The sequence below is a fragment of the Neoarius graeffei genome, chromosome 22 (assembly GCF_027579695.1).
Source record: "Neoarius graeffei isolate fNeoGra1 chromosome 22, fNeoGra1.pri, whole genome shotgun sequence".
Classification (NCBI taxonomy): domain Eukaryota; kingdom Metazoa; phylum Chordata; class Actinopteri; order Siluriformes; family Ariidae; genus Neoarius; species Neoarius graeffei.
The window spans coordinates 42,309,372-42,326,393 of record NC_083590.1 but is presented as its reverse complement, the minus strand read 5'-3'; the positions used below and the strand labels follow the sequence as shown (position 1 = coordinate 42,326,393).

The 17,022-nt window shown below is 42.6% G+C and overlaps 1 protein-coding gene across 4 annotated transcripts in view; it reads left to right on the top strand.

The window, feature by feature from the left end:
- Window positions 1-17,022, top strand: part of daxx (death-domain associated protein) — a 166,503-nt gene that overhangs the window by 32,924 nt on the left and 116,557 nt on the right. For all 4 annotated transcript variants that reach the window (XM_060904814.1, XM_060904815.1, XM_060904812.1 and 1 more), the window contains one exon: window positions 6,833-7,207. In XM_060904814.1, coding sequence (XP_060760797.1) covers window positions 6,833-7,207 — 375 coding nt within the window. The remainder of the gene's footprint in view (window positions 1-6,832; window positions 7,208-17,022) is intronic.

Here is a 17,022-nt window from a genome sequence, read left to right as displayed (position 1 = left end):
GTCTGCCAAAATTCTTGAGTTTTCAAACATTAATGGCCCTTTTCCACTACCCTTTTTCAGCTCACTTCAGCTCGCTTCAGCTCACTTCAGCCCGACACGGCTCGCGTTTCGACTACCTCAGAACAGCACGACTCAGCTCGCTTCAGCCCTGCTTAGCACCCAAAACTCGCACGGTTTTGGAGTGGGGCTGAAGCTAGCCAAACCGAGCTGAGTGAGGCTGGGGGCGTGAGCAGACACTCCCCTGTGCACTGATTGGTGAGGAGGAGTGTCCTCACATGCCCACACACGCCCCGCGAGCACGCTGGGATCTGTAAACCCGGAAGAAGAAGAATTACGAATTACGAGAATTTCTGAAGCCTTATGCGCCTCGTCTCATCTATACGCTCTTGCCAGTATCTGTTGGCGTTGTCGGTGACAACAAGCCACAGAACCAAGACCAGCAACACTAATGACTCCATGTCCTCCATGTTTATTGTTTACTATCCGGGTCGTGAGACTACCGCTTAAAAGGTCACTGATGTCACTGTTTGCGCCACTTAACGACATCACGTGACGTCCACCCACTTTTGCTAACTCCACCCAATGTGTCCACCCACTTCCAGCCAGCACGGTTCAGCGTGGTTGTAGTCGAAATGCAACTCCAATAGCCCCGCTCAGCTCGACTCAGCACGGCACGGCTCAGCCCAACTCAGCCATGTTTGTAGTGGAAAAGCGGCATAAGTGCCTCAAAAATGAGTTGGCGTGCGGAAAAAACATGACAAATACAATAGGGCTTTGCACCTCGGTGCTTGGGCCCTAAATATAGCCTTTTCCCCCAACATGTTGAACTGGTAAAAATCAACTCTAGATGTCACCAGAAGCCATGATGTGAAGCCTTGTATTTCAGAATTTTCCAGCACGCTCCCCTCTCTCTCTCTCTCTCTCTCTCTCTCTCTCACACACTCTCTCACACACACACACACACACACACACACACACACACACACACACACATTTTTTACGTGTGTATAGTGCTCAGCGTAAATGAGTACACCCCCTTTGAAAAGTAACATTTTAAGCAATATCTCAATGAACACAATTTCCAAAATGTTGACAAGACAAAGTTTAATATAACATCTAACTTATAACGTGAAAGTAAGGTTAATAATATAACTTGGATTACACATTTTTTCAATTTTACTGAAATTAGGGTGGTGCAAAAATAAGTACACCCCACAACAAAAACTACCACATCTAGTACTTTGTATTGCCTCCATGATTTTTAATGACAGCACAAAGTCTTCTAGGCATGGAATGAACAAGTTGGAGACATTTTGCAACATCAATCTTTTTCCATTCTTCAACAATGACCTCTTTTAGTGACTGGATGCTGGATGGAGAGTGATGCTCAAGTGGTCACTTCAGAATTCCCCATAGATTGTTCGATTGGGTTCAGATCAGGAGACGTACTTGGCCACTGAATCACTTTCACCCTGTTCTTCTTCAGAAATCCAACAGTGGCCTTAGATGTGTGTTTAGTCTTGTTGGAAAAGTGCACAACGACCAAGGGCATGGAGTGATGGTAGCATCTTCCCTTTCAGTATAGAGCAATACATATGTGAATTCATGATGCCATCAATGAAATGCAGCTCCCTGACACCAGCAGCACTCATGCAGCCCCACATAAGGACACTGCCACCACCATGTTTCACTGTAGACACCATGCATTTTTCTTTGTATTCTTCACCTTTGCGACGCCATACAGCCATCAGTTCCAAAAACATTTATCTTGGTCTCATCACTCCAGAGTATAGAGTCCCAGTAGTCTTCATCTTTGTCAGCATGGGCCCTGGTGGGCTTTTTTGTGCCTGGGCTTTAGGAGAGGCTTCTTTTGTGGATGGCATCCATGCATGCCATTCCTCTGCAGTGTACGCCGTATTGTCACAGGAAGTAGTCACCCCAGTTTGGCTTTCTTCTACTTTAGATAACTGTGGTGAACTGTCATGCCGATTTTCTTCAACCCTTCTCATCAGAAGACGCTCCTGTCGAGGTGTTAACTTCCGTGGATGACCTGGACATCTCTGTGAGATGGTCGTAGTTCCATCTTTCTTAAATTGTTGTTCCACTTTGCTACAGTATTCTGACTGATAAGCTTTGCTGATCATCTTGTAGCCTTCACCTTTGTGGTGTAAAGAAATTATTTTCTTTGGGGAATTCTGAAGAGAAGTTGAGCATCACTCTCCATCCAGCATCCAGTCACTAAAAGAGGTCATTTTTGAAGAATGGAAAAAGGTTGATGTTGCAAAATGTTGCCACTTTGTTCATTCCATGCCTAGAAGACTTGGTGCTGTCATTAAAAATCATGGAGGCCATACAAAGTACTAGATGTAGTAGTTTTTGTTGTGGGGTGTACTCATTTTTGCACCACCCTAATTTGAGTAAAACTGAAAAATGTGTAATCTAAGTTTATATTATTAACCTTACTTTACATCATACCACATGGACATATTACTTTAACAGAATCAACACAAACATTGGGGGAAAAAAAAAGCCCGCTTGTTTAACACAAATATCAATCAATATGTAAATGGATGTTATTTGCTCTCCTGTGTATCTAATTACTTGTGGGTAGGAAATTTAACATGTTGGTATAAATCTAAGCATATCGGATTTTAACTACAGTGACTAAGCGTATCGGCAGGCAGAGCAAGCGTATCGGGCCCGATACGCTAAAACGTATACAACCCCGATTCCAAAAAAGTTGGGACAAAGTACAAATTGTAAATAAAAACGGAATGCAATGATGTGGAAGTTTCAAAATTCCATATTTTATTCAGAATAGAACATAGATGACGTATCAAATGTTTAAACTGAGAAAATGTATCATTTAAAGAGAAAAATTAAGTGATTTTAAATTTCATAACACATCTCAAAGTTGGGACAAGGCCATTGTTTACCACTGTGAGACATCCCTTTTTCTCTTTACAATGGTCTGTAAACGTCTGGGGACTGAGGAGACAAGTTACTCAAGTTTAGGGATAGGAATGTTAACCCATTCTTGTCTAATGTAGGATTCTAGTTGCTCAACTGTCTTGGGTCTTTTTTGTCGTATCTTCCATTTTATGATGCGCCAAATGTTTTCTATGGGTGAAAGATCTGGACTGCAGGCTGGCCAGTTCAGTACCCGGACCCTTCTTCTACGCAGCCATGATGCTGTAATTGATGCAGTATGTGGTTTGGCATTGTCATGTTGGAAAATGGTCTTCCCTGAAAGAGGCGCCATCTGGATGGGAGCATATGCTGCTCTACAACCTGTATATACCTTTCAGCATTGATGGTGTCTTTCCAGATGTGTAAGCTGCCCATGCCACACGCACTAATGCAACCCCATACCATCAGAGATGCAGGCTTCTGAACTGAGCGCTGATAACTTGGGTCGTCCTTCTCCTCTTTAGTCCGAATGACACGGCGTCCCTGATTTCCATAAAGAACTTCAAATTTTGATTCGTCTGACCACAGAACAGTTTTCCACTTTGCCACAGTCCATTTTAAATGAGCCTTGGCTTGACTCATGTTTAGATATGGCTTCTTTGAACTATAGAGTTTTAGCTTTTTTTGGATGGCACAGTGAATTGTGTTCACAGATAATGTTCTCTGGAAATATTCCTGAGCCCATTTTGTGATTTCCAATACAGAAGCATGCCTGTACGTGATGCAGTGCTGTCTAAGGGCCTGAAGATCACGGGCACCCAGTATGGTTTTCCGGCCTTGACCCTTACGCACACAGATTCTTCCAGATTCCCTGAATCTTTTGATGATGATATGCACTGTAGATGATGTGTTCAAACTCTTTGCAATTTTACACTGTCGAACTCCTTTCTGATATTGCTCCACTATTTGTCGGTGCAGAATTAGGGGGATTGGTGATCCTCTTCCCATCTTTACTTCTGAGAGCCGCTGCCACTCCAAGATGCTCTTTTTATACCCAGTCATGTTAATGACCTATTGCCAATTGACCTAATGAGTTGCAATTTGGTCCTCCAGCTGTTCCTTTTTTGTACCTTTAACTTTTCCAGCCTCTTATTGCCCCGTCCCAACTTTTTTGAGATGTGTTGCTGTCATGAAATTTCAAATGAGCCAATATTTGGCATGAAATTTCAAAATGTCTCACTTTCGACATTTGATATGTTGTCTATGTTCTATTGTGAATACAGTATCAGTTTTTGAGATTTTATAAATTATTGCATTCCGTTTTTATTTACAATTTGTACTTTGTCCCAACTTTTTTGGAATCGGGGTTGTACATTGTCCACCTTCGCTCACGGAATATGAGCCGAGTAGTAGAGTAGCCAATTAGCATGCGTGATTGCTCATATCAAGTGAATGTGGATTAAAAAAAATATATATTTTTTTGAATCCACATTCACTTGATATGAGCAATCACGCATGCTAATTGGCTACTCTACTACTAGGCTCATATTCCGTGAGCGAAGGTGGACAATGTACCCAACTTCATTACTTGAGTCAAAGTACAGATACCACTGGTTAAATGTTACTCCAATACAAGTGAAAGTTGTACAGTCAGATGTTTAGTTAAGTTAAAGTACTGAAGTACTTGCTTTTAAAAATACTTGAGTATTAAAAGTACATTTTCTGTCAACGCATCGTTGTATTATTGCCACAATGCTTACAAAACATAATGCCTCTGAAGCAACCAACTGGATCTACTGACTAGCTTGTAGAACCTGTAGAATAAACACTTCCTAGAATGTTACAAACTGAAACACAACTGAACTGAAAAAGAACCTTTTTTTTTCTTTTAAATAATTGTAACACTTCTCCCCACCTCCACAAAGCAGCATGGTAGTGTTCTGACCTAGCTCTGGCAGTGTGCACACATGCATGTGTATGTTAATCAGGAAGACCGTGGAATCGCTGTAAATGCAGCTTGCTCAGAAAATAAAAGTGACAATCCAACTGGATTAAAACCCAGGTCCACACCTCGAGCTTAATAACTGCCCAATAGCAACACTGCTTTAAGCAAGACAAAAAAAAATGCAAGACCATCATCTGCCATCAAAACAAAATTATTCCAACAATTTGTTGTGACTGACTAGTACAATACTGTCCATCTCACAGGTCTCGTGGACGCGCAAGTATATGTATTCATGCGCATATGAATCTGTCTCTGGAATCATGGTGGTTTAATGTTAAGCTAGCTAGTCAGTATAGCTCCACCTGACATGCTAGCAAAATCTTTTCAAACTCAAAATCATACTGGGTAGCTAACATTAGTAGAAAAGAAAGATTTCTACATTTTGTTTATTTGGCAAGATTATGCTAAAACATTTCTGAAAGGACTTCAGATAAGTTAACGTTATTCATGTTTGCGTAACTCTGTTTTTACATGCTAACAGTGTCCAAGTTAACTAGCTATGTGTTAACATTAGCTGTAGACAAGGCTATGGCAACTTGGTGGGCAAATCCATAGAAAGTCATTTTGACTAACCAGACTGCATCGCTATTGCAACATTATCGCTAGCTCTAAAAGCACAGACAACTTCATTGGAAGCTTTCTCTTGGAATAAAATGTTTACATACCTCAATATGCTTCCACAGGTTGGGCGGCGAGTTTTTGTTGGCCGTGATGTGCTCCATTTTAGGCAAACAGAGCAAACATTTAAAATGAAACTACTCTTTATTCCTTTCAGAAAACTGAAACATGGGCTCTAGGTAAAACCATAGGTGCATGCATTCCTCCGAAGTACCGCCTCCTTCCATTCTGCCATCAACTGATCATGTTCAAATAATGCTGTTGAGAAATCACTGAGCTTGATTTTATACAGTCTATAGATGTGATTTGACCCCAGTGATTGCTGATAGGCTGTCTCAGTGTCACCTGCGAAAAAAAATCACATTTTAGAAAAGAAAAGGAAAAAAACATCCACTTTCAAAGCTGCTTCATAGTAACGAGGACCTTGATAGAAATGTAGTGGAGTAAAAAGTATGATATTTGTTTTTCAAATGTAGTGAAGTTAAAGTCATAAGTTGCCAAAAAAATTAATACTAAAGTACAGATACTCAAAAAATGTACTTAAGTACAGTGCTCAAACAAAACAAAACCCCCCAAAATGCAACAAAATATGGAATAAAAGTATTTGATTGTAAGAACATATCTATCTTTTATTTTTCAAGAATTATTATAAGATTTTTTTCACAAATTGCTGCAGTCATTTCGCCGGTTTGTTTACGTTCTAAGTGGAAATGATTTTGTTGAACGTTTTATATGAGCCACTTGTATAAAGCATTTTAAAAATGCTCTGTTTCTCAAAATCCAGTGAATGTGGATATAATAAGTTATTCCACTCAATCTTGTCGTACATGGCTTATAGCCAACAAGGCACGTAGCACCGAGCTGGCCATCATCTCATGTATGACTCGATTTCATGGAATAACTTGTACACAGCTAAGGAACAGCTAAGATACTGTGCAGGACCCTCAAATTCGCAGGCCTCTGGTAGAGGACTTTATTTTGAGGGGAAAAAAAGACCGCCCGAATGAGGGGCGAGTGGGAAACTTTTATATATATTTTGGGAACTGAGAAGAGTTGCTGTACTTTTGAAAGAGAAATGTTGTCCCATTCTTGCCTGATGCACAATTTCAGTTGTCCAACAGTTCAGGGTCTCCTTTATCATATTTTGCACTTCATAACGTAACAAAAGTTTTCACTGGGAGACAGTATGAGAGAAGTACAGTTGTGGTCAGTGGTGTTTGTTCAGTATCAGGGAGCATTTCACTCAAACACTTTCCTGTTTTTTTTTTATTGATCCTCAATCTCATTTTCCATTTCCAGTTTCTGGATCATTGTATAGAACACACTCGAGAGCACCCGGAGGTCTTGAGCTTCCTGAAGACGAAATATTCCAAGTCCTCGCCTGAGTTCCTGATGTCTGTGGAGTTCCGGAACGCCGTGGGTCGTTGCCTGACACGAGCCCAGGCACAAACTACCAAAACATTCGTTTACATAAACGAACTCTGTACCATGCTTAAACAGCACTCGACCAAAAGGAGGGCCACCATTCAGCCTTCTAATGCCAAAAAGCAGGAGAAAACCTGGAGCAGAGATGAGGAGGAACATGGCAATACAGACGTAAAAGTTCAATCTGCATCAAGGCAAACAGAAGTTGGAGATGAGGAAAGAAAGACTAAAAGAGCTTCCAGGAGACAGGTAGGATTAGATTTGCATTTTCCCCTGTGCCTTGATTACTCCTGTTCTACACTGTACACACACACACCCTTCCTCTCTTGAAGGGTCCGAAAGTTTTTTTGCCTAATTGTGGGGTCCACCCTTTCCAGAGGTTCTACACCTCTGTAAAAAATCAGGCAAGATAAAAAAAAAATCCTAATCATAAATATAACTTCAATTAAACAGAATTCAAACCTTTCCCCACACTCCACACTAGGGCTGAACGATCTATCGCTTTCGACCGAAATTCGCGATCTCAGACAACACGATTTTGGGATCGTCAAAGCCGCGGTTTTTCTCAGTGCTCCTAAACTGACCCATGTTTTGTTTCGTCAATAATTTCACACATGTATGCTCTGCGTATTGCCCCAGCATGGTGTAAAAACACTGTGTCAGCTACCACTCTGTGTCACAGCCTTTCTGTGTCCCTGCTCTGAGCGCGCGGGTGGGGGAGGGGCTGCTTGCTCTCTCACACTCACTCACACACACACACACACACACACACACACACACACACACACAGGAGGGAGGGGCTGCTCCCTCTCAGAGAGACACAGGCTTTTAGGATCATGGCAAGTCACACATTCACACAGTACAGCTCAGCTCCTGCAATAGCGACTGCTACGCGCACTGCATCACTCTCTCAATTTCCCACAGGGGAATTGTTGGCTCTAGTTATAATGCTTATGTACATTCTTTTACAAAAGTGCAATATTTTGATGCTGCTGAGCCATTGATCAACCTTTTTTTATGTCTGATATGTTGTAGATGGGAAAAGTAAAAGAAGCACAAGTTTACTTAAGAAAGATGGCTCTCTCTTTTTATTTTTATTTTAAGTTATTATAACTTGTTCCTCAGGCACTCAATGTTAATAAACAGGCCTACATTTGAAATCTGTTGATCTCAGTTTTCATTCTTGCATTAGCTTTATGGAATTCATTGTATTAATTAATTTGCACTGAAACTCGATTTAAAGAAAAAAAATCGTGGTTGAAATCGAAATCGCAATATCTGCCAGAAAAATCGCAATTCAATTTTTTCTTAAAATCGTTCAACCCTACTCCACCAGGGCTCGAAATTAACTTTTTTTCTTTGTGTCCCCCAGTGGTCCCGAATTCTGTGTTGTATTGTCCCGAATGGAAGCAATAGTGTCCCCATTTTTTTCCTCTCTGAAATAACCAGTGGTTAATATTATCATATGAAGCTACTATTATATTTGTAACTATGCGATTTTGAACCCTTTATATCATTTTTACAATAAGTCACAAGACACAAGCGACACATGTCCTATACATCATCTACTTCAAAATTACAGTTATTGTATTTTCAGTTTATTAAACTTTGGCGATCTCACTGTATGAATAGATACCCGTTTATTTAAAGGGCCCAACTAGCTCATTCAGAAAATGTTTCAACTCCCTACATCTGCAGTACACTTCAGTTGAAAATAAGACCCCTTTTATGTTCATTTCATCTACTTATACCTTGAATATCTGTTGGCACTTATAAGGCCAACTTATAATTTTCACCATTACCGTTATCCATTTTATGAACTTTCCGTTATCCATTACCGTTATCCATTTTTATGAACTTTCCGTTATCCATTTTTATGAACTTTCCGTTATCCATTTTTATGAACTTTCGCTGCCGGGTGCAAATGTTAGCAACATCAGCATAGTGGCAGGTCCGAGCCTAGTTGTGCTGCTGACTGACTAAACTTTCTGAACTAGAAAGACACCAAGAAAACTCACTTATTCTGTTGAACGGTATCTTCCGTCAATATCATCCACATCATTCCTGTTGTATTTTATAACGTGTCTAACAGTGTTCATTAAGTTCATTCAGTTGCTAGCGTTGCCTGCAGACCAGGCGATGACACTTTGGATCCTGAAGGTCCCGGAGACGTTATGTCTGGGCTTTCAGTTTCTTCCCCGCGGTCGGTCCGCTTCAACCACTTCAGCATTTTTGTTTTGGCAAGAGTCGGCGCAGCGTGTGCGGTAGCAATTCCATTCCAAGTCCATATAATGCGGACACCGGCCGAAGATTCTAGAACAGAATGCGCTGCTCTGTAGCCTACTGATGCAGGTGCATCGGAAGTGTAGCTACTATGTATTTTTCGCTGTTAACGTTTTAAAATTAAAATTAACAAATTAGGTGAATGTCTACGTATGTGTTACGGCTTTGTAAATAATATTAATGTAGAACTTTTTTTCTAGATCTATTTTTTTCCATTGTCCCGGGATTGTCCCAGATATGATAATTTTGTGTCCCGATGACATTTTTTATGGTCCCCGGGACATCGGGACACCGTTAGTTTCGAGCGCTGTACTCCACACCAGTTTTTTTTTTTTTTTTTTGGTCACCTGTGGGGCCGTTTCTAGCATTTAGAACTTGTGAGGACCCCACACACACACACACACACACACACACACACACACACACACACACACACACCACATTCAGGCCCTGAGCACTGTAGGTGTAAAGCCCAATTGTTTTCAGTCAGTTTATTATTATTAAGGCCTGAGCACCGAGGTGCAAAGCCCTATAGTTTCTGTAACGATTCTTCTTCTTCTTCTTCTTATTATTACTACTACTACTACTAGGGCCCCAGCACCAGAGGTGCATTTTTTTCTTCTTTTTTATTATTATTAGGGCCTGAGAACCGAGGTGCAGGCCATAGGCCTGCACCATAGGTGCAAATACCTATTGTTTCTGTAACAAAGCTGCTTCTTCTTTTTATTATTAGGGCCCGAGCAGCGTGGTGCAGGCTTGGTACAAGGCCTGCACCGTAGGTGCAAAGCCCTATTTTTTTCGGCATGTTTTTTCTTCTTTTTATAACATTCCCCCCACACACACACGGAAGAACTCGTTTTTGATGCACTTATGTGCGTAAAATCACAAAGTAACACTGAGCAAGGGACTGGGTGTGGTCCCAGAACTCTATAGCACCCCTGAGGAGAAGCTCTGGTTGAGATGAACACACATGCAAACTCCTCACCTTTCGGCGAAATTCGCCGTTTTGGTCCCAAAATAGGTCACTTGTGTGAATCGTGTAGATCCGAAGAGATTTTTTTTTGGGGGGGGTAGGCAGGCTACAACGCTATTGTTGCCAAACATTTCACTTACAAGGTTACAGCCAATCAAGATAAACAGTTACTAACACGCTTCTTTTCCATTGGAGTTCTGATCAGCTGGTGCACAACCCACTGCTGGTTGCCAGTCCTCGCTTATGAATATTCCACAGATTCAGACCGCAAAGTCACCTTTTTATAGAGAGATCTGGCAACCTCATCTCGCGACTGAATCTGAATACCAATGGAACAGTTTCCAGCGCGCTCGGGGGTGAATAACCATGGGCGGATCTACCGGGGTGGCATATGCCACTCTAAAAGAAAGCCTTGCCACCCCTGCTGCTACCCCAGTTGGCAGCGACGAATTCAAAGAAAAATTACGGCCAATTTGACATTTACGTGCGCGAATTTCCAATGTCCGACTGTGGTGAATGCAGCACGAGATAACGCCAGAGATTGGTTGTTTTGGAAAATTGAGAGGCGCGAAGCGAGGGAGCCAGGAGTCGCGAGGAAAGGAGACACGGGAGGAAAGGGGTAAAAGCTGATTAACTATCTATCAAAAAATGAAATTATAATGAATGAACAGTGCTAGTATAGTTGCGATGCTGATTTTGAGAGGATAAAAATCAGGTTGGAGAAGGTTATTTAGCTAACTATACATGTAAGGCAAAAAAAAAAGTGTGTTTCCGGTAACCCGAGAATTTCCGCGTCGAAATTGCCGACCGTAAAGTTTTTATTACAAATTTCCCTCGATATTTTAGTGTAAGCAGCGTTAGTTTGTCATAATTTTTTTGTTTCAACGCATTCAAGTTGTGAAAGAAACGATAAAAAGTAAAATGTTTTGCCACTTCTATCAGCCTTCCTGGCTGTAATGCAAATTGCTTCCTCTTCAGTATACAAGTGCACTTCCATGGCAGGGAAAAACACTACATTTTGCCGCCTATGTAGTCCCCTATTTATACAAATAGGAGTCATTCAGGATTCAGCCATGTTTTTGCTCCGTGTTTTTGCTCGACCCAAGTTCTACAGTAGGCTAGGCGAGGCCGTCTGCTTTTAATGGAAGTAGCCTAGCCTAGGACGTTAAACCATATTTTCACGTTATTTCTTGATAAGGTGTTTTCACATTATCACATGAAAATATCATGAAATTACGTGTTATGTTATTACATGATAAATATATTGTAAAAACGTGATAACTCTGTTAACAATATCTTTTCACGTAATTACTTGAGTCTAAGCCAATTTTTTTTTTTTTTTGAGTGTGGCAGCAATACGCTTCCGCTGATCATAACTCGAACTCTTGCGATATTTTTTTTATTCGTTTAAAGATTTAAAACACTTATTTTATTATGATGTGTGGTATAAAGGATTCTGTGCCAAAATACTATTTTGTAAGATGTTTACTTGTGTTAATTTTTTCGAACAAAATAAAACAAATTAAGAAAAAAAAATTTCCTACCTACCGACCTTATTTTAGTATTTCATGTTACCTGAAACACACTTTTTTTTTTTTTTTTTTTTTGGCCTAATGTTAGCTAGGTCTGACATTAGTTTTGTGTAAAGTCGGCCACAAAAGTTAATATTGATTCACCGTCTGTCAAGGAAAACATTGCTATTGGCTGAAGCTTATGATTCAAATATTGAGGATCTTAAACATGAGTTACATCAGACGAGGAGAGTACTAGACAGAAAAAAGGGGGAACAGGAGAGTCCTACCACTCTCATGGAGTTCACTGTTTTTGGACCCATACCAATATGTTTTTTTTTTTTTTTTGAGTTGTTCAGGTTGTGTAAAATAGCGGTTGTCTTGCCTGTGAGCAGTGCATCCTGTGAACGAAGTTTTTCATCTCTCAGGCTCATAAAGACTTATTTGCGGTTGACTATGACAGAAAAGAGACTATCAAGTTTGGCTGTACTCAGCATTGAATCAAAGCGCACAAAAGCATTAGATCTTGATAAATTTGTGAAGCGTTTTGCTGAGCAACATGGAAATCGCCGCATTCAGCTGTTGTAGGCATGACAAGTTCATGTTATGCTCACTGGTGAGCCTTTACAAAGCGTGAGGAAAAAAACTATAAAATGTGACACTGGTGTAAATGGTTTAAATCATGCTGAACTTGAAGCAGTGTTATTGTTGTTTTTTAGTGTCTGTTCTTTTGCATATACAGTATAAAACTGTCCAGAAACGGTATAGACCTCATCTGAGAATGTGTGTTCTTCGTGAACAATAAAGGCATGAGATTAAGTTTCTGTATGAGTTTGTAAATGGCAGTCTGTGCCCTTTTGTAGTGTGTACATACTATTTGTCGTCAAACTGTGATTAAATTCAGTATATATACATGTCTGTAATACGTTGCCACCCCTCAAAAATTCCTGCCCCCCTCTTGCCACCCCATAAATATTTTTCTAGATCCGCCCCTGATTTCACATAGGTGATGTCTTTAAGAAAATTGACAGACAGGGATTGGCCAGGTGTGTCCTCTGGGGTAGGTCTGTTAGATAGCACAGGCAGTAATATATACCTTTTTGTCAATAGCCCACTGTGTTGTACACAGGGGTGAAAATTAACTTCACAAAATATCAAACTTTACCGGCCACTGACAAATAAATGGTACAATTTACCGGCCACTCAACAGTAACTTATTAAGACATGTTTATGGAAAGTTATTTTGTACTGTATTAAATTCAAGATGTCACTGGTTGCAATTTTTTTTGTAACGTAGACTACGAAATGTACTTTTGCGCGCGTGCCGTGTCCCCGTGCATCCTTCTCACCTTTTTCACCCCTGACCAGTTTGCATGCCTGGATGAAGTTGCTCGGATCGGCACGAGATTTGGTGTGATCGATACTCGTGTGATACAGGACAAAGTTCACATATGCCGCTTTTCCACTACAAACGCGGCTGAGTTGGGCTGAGCCGTGCCGTGCTGAGTCGAGCTGAGTGGGGCTGTTGGAGTTGCATTTCGACTACAACTGCGCTGAACCGTGCTGGCTGGAAGTGGGTGGACACATTGGGTGGAGTTAGCGAAAGTGGGTGGACGTCACGTGATGTCGTTAAGCAGCGACATCAGTGAGCTTTTAAGCGGTAGTCTCACGACCCGAATACTAAACAATAAACATGGAGTCGTTAGTGTTGCTGGTCTTGGTTCTGTGGCTTGTTGTCACCGACAATGGCAACAGATACTGGCAAGAGCGTATAGATGAGGCGAGGCGCATAAGGCTTCAGAAATTCTCGTAATTCGTAATTCTTCTTCTTCCGGGTTTACGGTGTTTACAGATCCCAGCGTGCTCGCGGGGCATGTGTGGGCATGTGAGGACACTCCTCCTCACCAATCAGTGCACAGGGGAGTGTCTGCTCACGCCCCCAGCCTCACTCGGCTCGGTTTGGCTCGCTTCAGCCCCACTCCAAAACGGTGCGAGTTTTAGGGGCTAAGCAGGGCTGAAGCGAGCCGAGTCGTGCTGTTCTTTGGTAGCCGAAACGCGAGCCGTGTCGGGCTGAAGTGAGCTGAAGCGAGCTGAAGTGAGCTGAAAAAGGGTAGTGGAAAAGGGCCATTAGTTGTATTTGACTCCACCTAGCAGGAAGTCAGCCATGTTGGATGGAATGTGGGATTTTGAAATTTTCTGTGCTGTTTTGAGAGGCTTACAATGGCTAAAAGCTCATGAAATTTTGCACATACATTTGACCTATGATACAATTTGAGGTCATGGGGTAAATTAGTCTAGGTGGGCTTCGAAAACTCCTCATGAAATTTGGTCGACATGTCAGTCATGCACACCGAAACTAATCCATAGGGAGTTGACCCCAGGTATGTGGGACTCCATAGTGCCCCCATATGTCATGGAGACTCCTGCCCGGTATATAGTTTCACTTCTCATTCTCATCTCATTTATCTCTAGCCGCTTTATCCTTCCACAGGATCGCAGGCAAGCTGGAGCCTATCCCAGCTGACTACGGGCGAAAGGCGGGGTACACCCTGGACAAGTCGCCAGGTCATCACAGGGCTGACACATAGACACAGACAAACATTCACACTCACATTCACACCTACGGTCAATTTAGAGTCACCAGTCAACCTAACCTGCATGTCTTTGGACTGTGGGGGAAACCGGAGCACCCGGAGGAAACCCACGCGGACACGGGGAGAACATGCAAACTCCACACAGAAAGGCCCTCGCCGGCCCCGGGGATAGTTTCACTTATCCATGTCAAATATGGTAGGTGTGTGGAGTGCCCCGAGATGAACAAAATTGCCTATACATTGCATCAGCCATACTCAACAGGAAGTGAGATTTTTGGTTTTGTGCATTTTGACACGTGTTACATTTTAACGAACAACTCCTAGGTGGTTTGTTGGATCCATGCCATATTTGGTGTACGTCATATGAAGATGTTGCTGATGTTAAATTGCGAAGGGATTTGCGATATGTCGTAAGATGTTGAAATAGGGAACCAATAAATTTATATGTTACGCCACGCAAACAGGAAGTGAGTCTTAAATTCACCATGCATTGCCTGATACTGCTCAAACTCCACAGGTTATAGCAGGGCTCGAAATTCATTTTTTTTCACCAGCCAGCTGGACTAGTTACCTTCCAAAGTAACTAGCCAAACAGAAAATCAACTAGCCAAAATTTGTTCATGTATAAATTTTACTTCTGTCAAAAATAATGCAAAAGAGAGTAGTTACCATTGTTCATGACTAATGTGCATTTATTTCAAGACCCGAGTATTTTGATAGTTTGTTAAATACGTAAATGAGAACAACACAGAGCACCATAATATAATAACAAATAATAATATATTGGAAAACTTGGCAACTTGGTGTATGAGTATTGAAAGCAAATATACTTACTATCATGACTATAGCACCCAAAATATGTCCAACATGCTTTCTGTATTTAACCATTTTGAGAGAGAAAGCATTAGGAGCTTCATATTGACTAGGAATCAACTTGAAAAAAATTAATTATTCCATAAAAATTGTAGCAGGGGCGTGGCCAAGTGTCGGTCTGTGAATGGAGGGCGGAGTCAGGGAAGGTAAGTGGTGGAATCATTGCACCTGATGGGGATTAACCTGTGTTTGTGTGTCTTACCCAGTGACCGCACCTTTTAAAAGGTGAGGAGAGCAGAGAAAGGGAGCCTTCTCTCCCCAACCAGAACACGTGTGCGCGCGCGGGTGGGAAGTGATAAAAGGCTGAAAAGCTAGCAATAAATAGTTCATTGAGAACTCAGTTTTGGCCTGCCGTGCTTCTCTGCTCCACCCACCTGGTCCAATACTACATGTGATTACCGCGATATTCAACGAGATGCGTTATATGCATGCGCAGTAGTGAAAAAACCGACAGCCTGACTCGTACACGATATGATCAGGGATGTGATTTTTCTGCGAATTCGCGGAATTCCGCTTTTTTCACCTCAAAACTTGAAAAAAAAATGTTTCCGATTTTTCCCTCAAATCCACATTCGTATCCTATTCGTTCTGACTTTGTTTGAAAGATGGCAGCCTCGGATTTGCATCTTTACGCCTCGATCACGGAGGCTGCCATCTTTCAACTCTTTGTTTGAAGCGAGCGCATTCATTGGTAACAACCAATGAATGCGCTCGCTTCAAACAAAGAGTTGAAAGATGGCATATATAACGCATCTCGTTGAATATCGCGGTAATCACATCTCTCCGTGACAGAGAGATGGGCCAATCATGTACCTCGTTTCATCTCATTGACGTAATTACGTCATTTACGCAATTACGTCATTGAGATGAAACGAGGTACGTGATTGGCCCATCGCTCTGTAACAACCAATGAACGCGCTTGTTAGATAGCTGTACGTAAGCTCGCTTCAAACAGAGTTGAAAGATGGCAGCCTCCGTGATCGAGCGTAAAGATGCAAATCGAGTTAAAGAAATCGACAGAATAGTGAAAAACAAGTCCCGCTGGGAATGGTTGGAGAAAGAGGTTGCTACAGACGTTGGACATGACTGTGAGACATTTGTTCAGCGATTTCGTTCTTTGGGGAGAGGGCAGAGGTCTCTGGCTGTCAAGTTTGGGGATACTGTGACCTCCCCTGCCCGAGCTACGAGCGTCCAAAGTCGGACAGGAGCCCGGGATAGAAACGAAACCTAAGCGGAGCGCCGCGGCTCGCCTCGGGGCGAATTACGTCCCAAGGCGCGGGGCTAGCGCGCCCTGCTCGCGCTGTTTCTTTGGGGTGTGAGAGTGAGTGAGTGTGTGTGTGTGTGTGTGTGTGTGTGAGAGGGAGAGCGCGAGTGAGAGGGAGAGAGAGAGAGAGCGCGAGTGAGAGGGAGAGAGAGTGAGAGCGCGAGTGAGAGGGGGAGCGCGAGTGAGAGGGGGAGCGCGAGTGAGAGGGGGAGCGCGAGTGAGAGGGGGAGCGCGAGTGAGAGGGGGAGCGCGAGTGAGAGGGGGAGCGCGAGTGAGAGGGGGAGCGCGAGTGAAAGGGGGAGCGCAAGTGAGAGGGGGAGCGCGAGTGAGAGGGGGAGCGCGAGTGAGAGGGGGAGCGCGAGTGAGAGGGAGTGAGAGCGAGCGCGAGTGAGAGGGAGTGCGAGAGCGAGTGAGAGGGAGTGCGAGCGCGAGTGAGAGTGAGTGAGAGAGCGCGCGTGCGAGAGTGTGTGTGTGTGAGAGCGCGCGGGAGAGAGAGAGCGCGAGTGAGAGTGACAGCGAGAGAGAGCATGCGAGGGAGAGAGCGCACGAGAGAGAGAGAGAGAGCG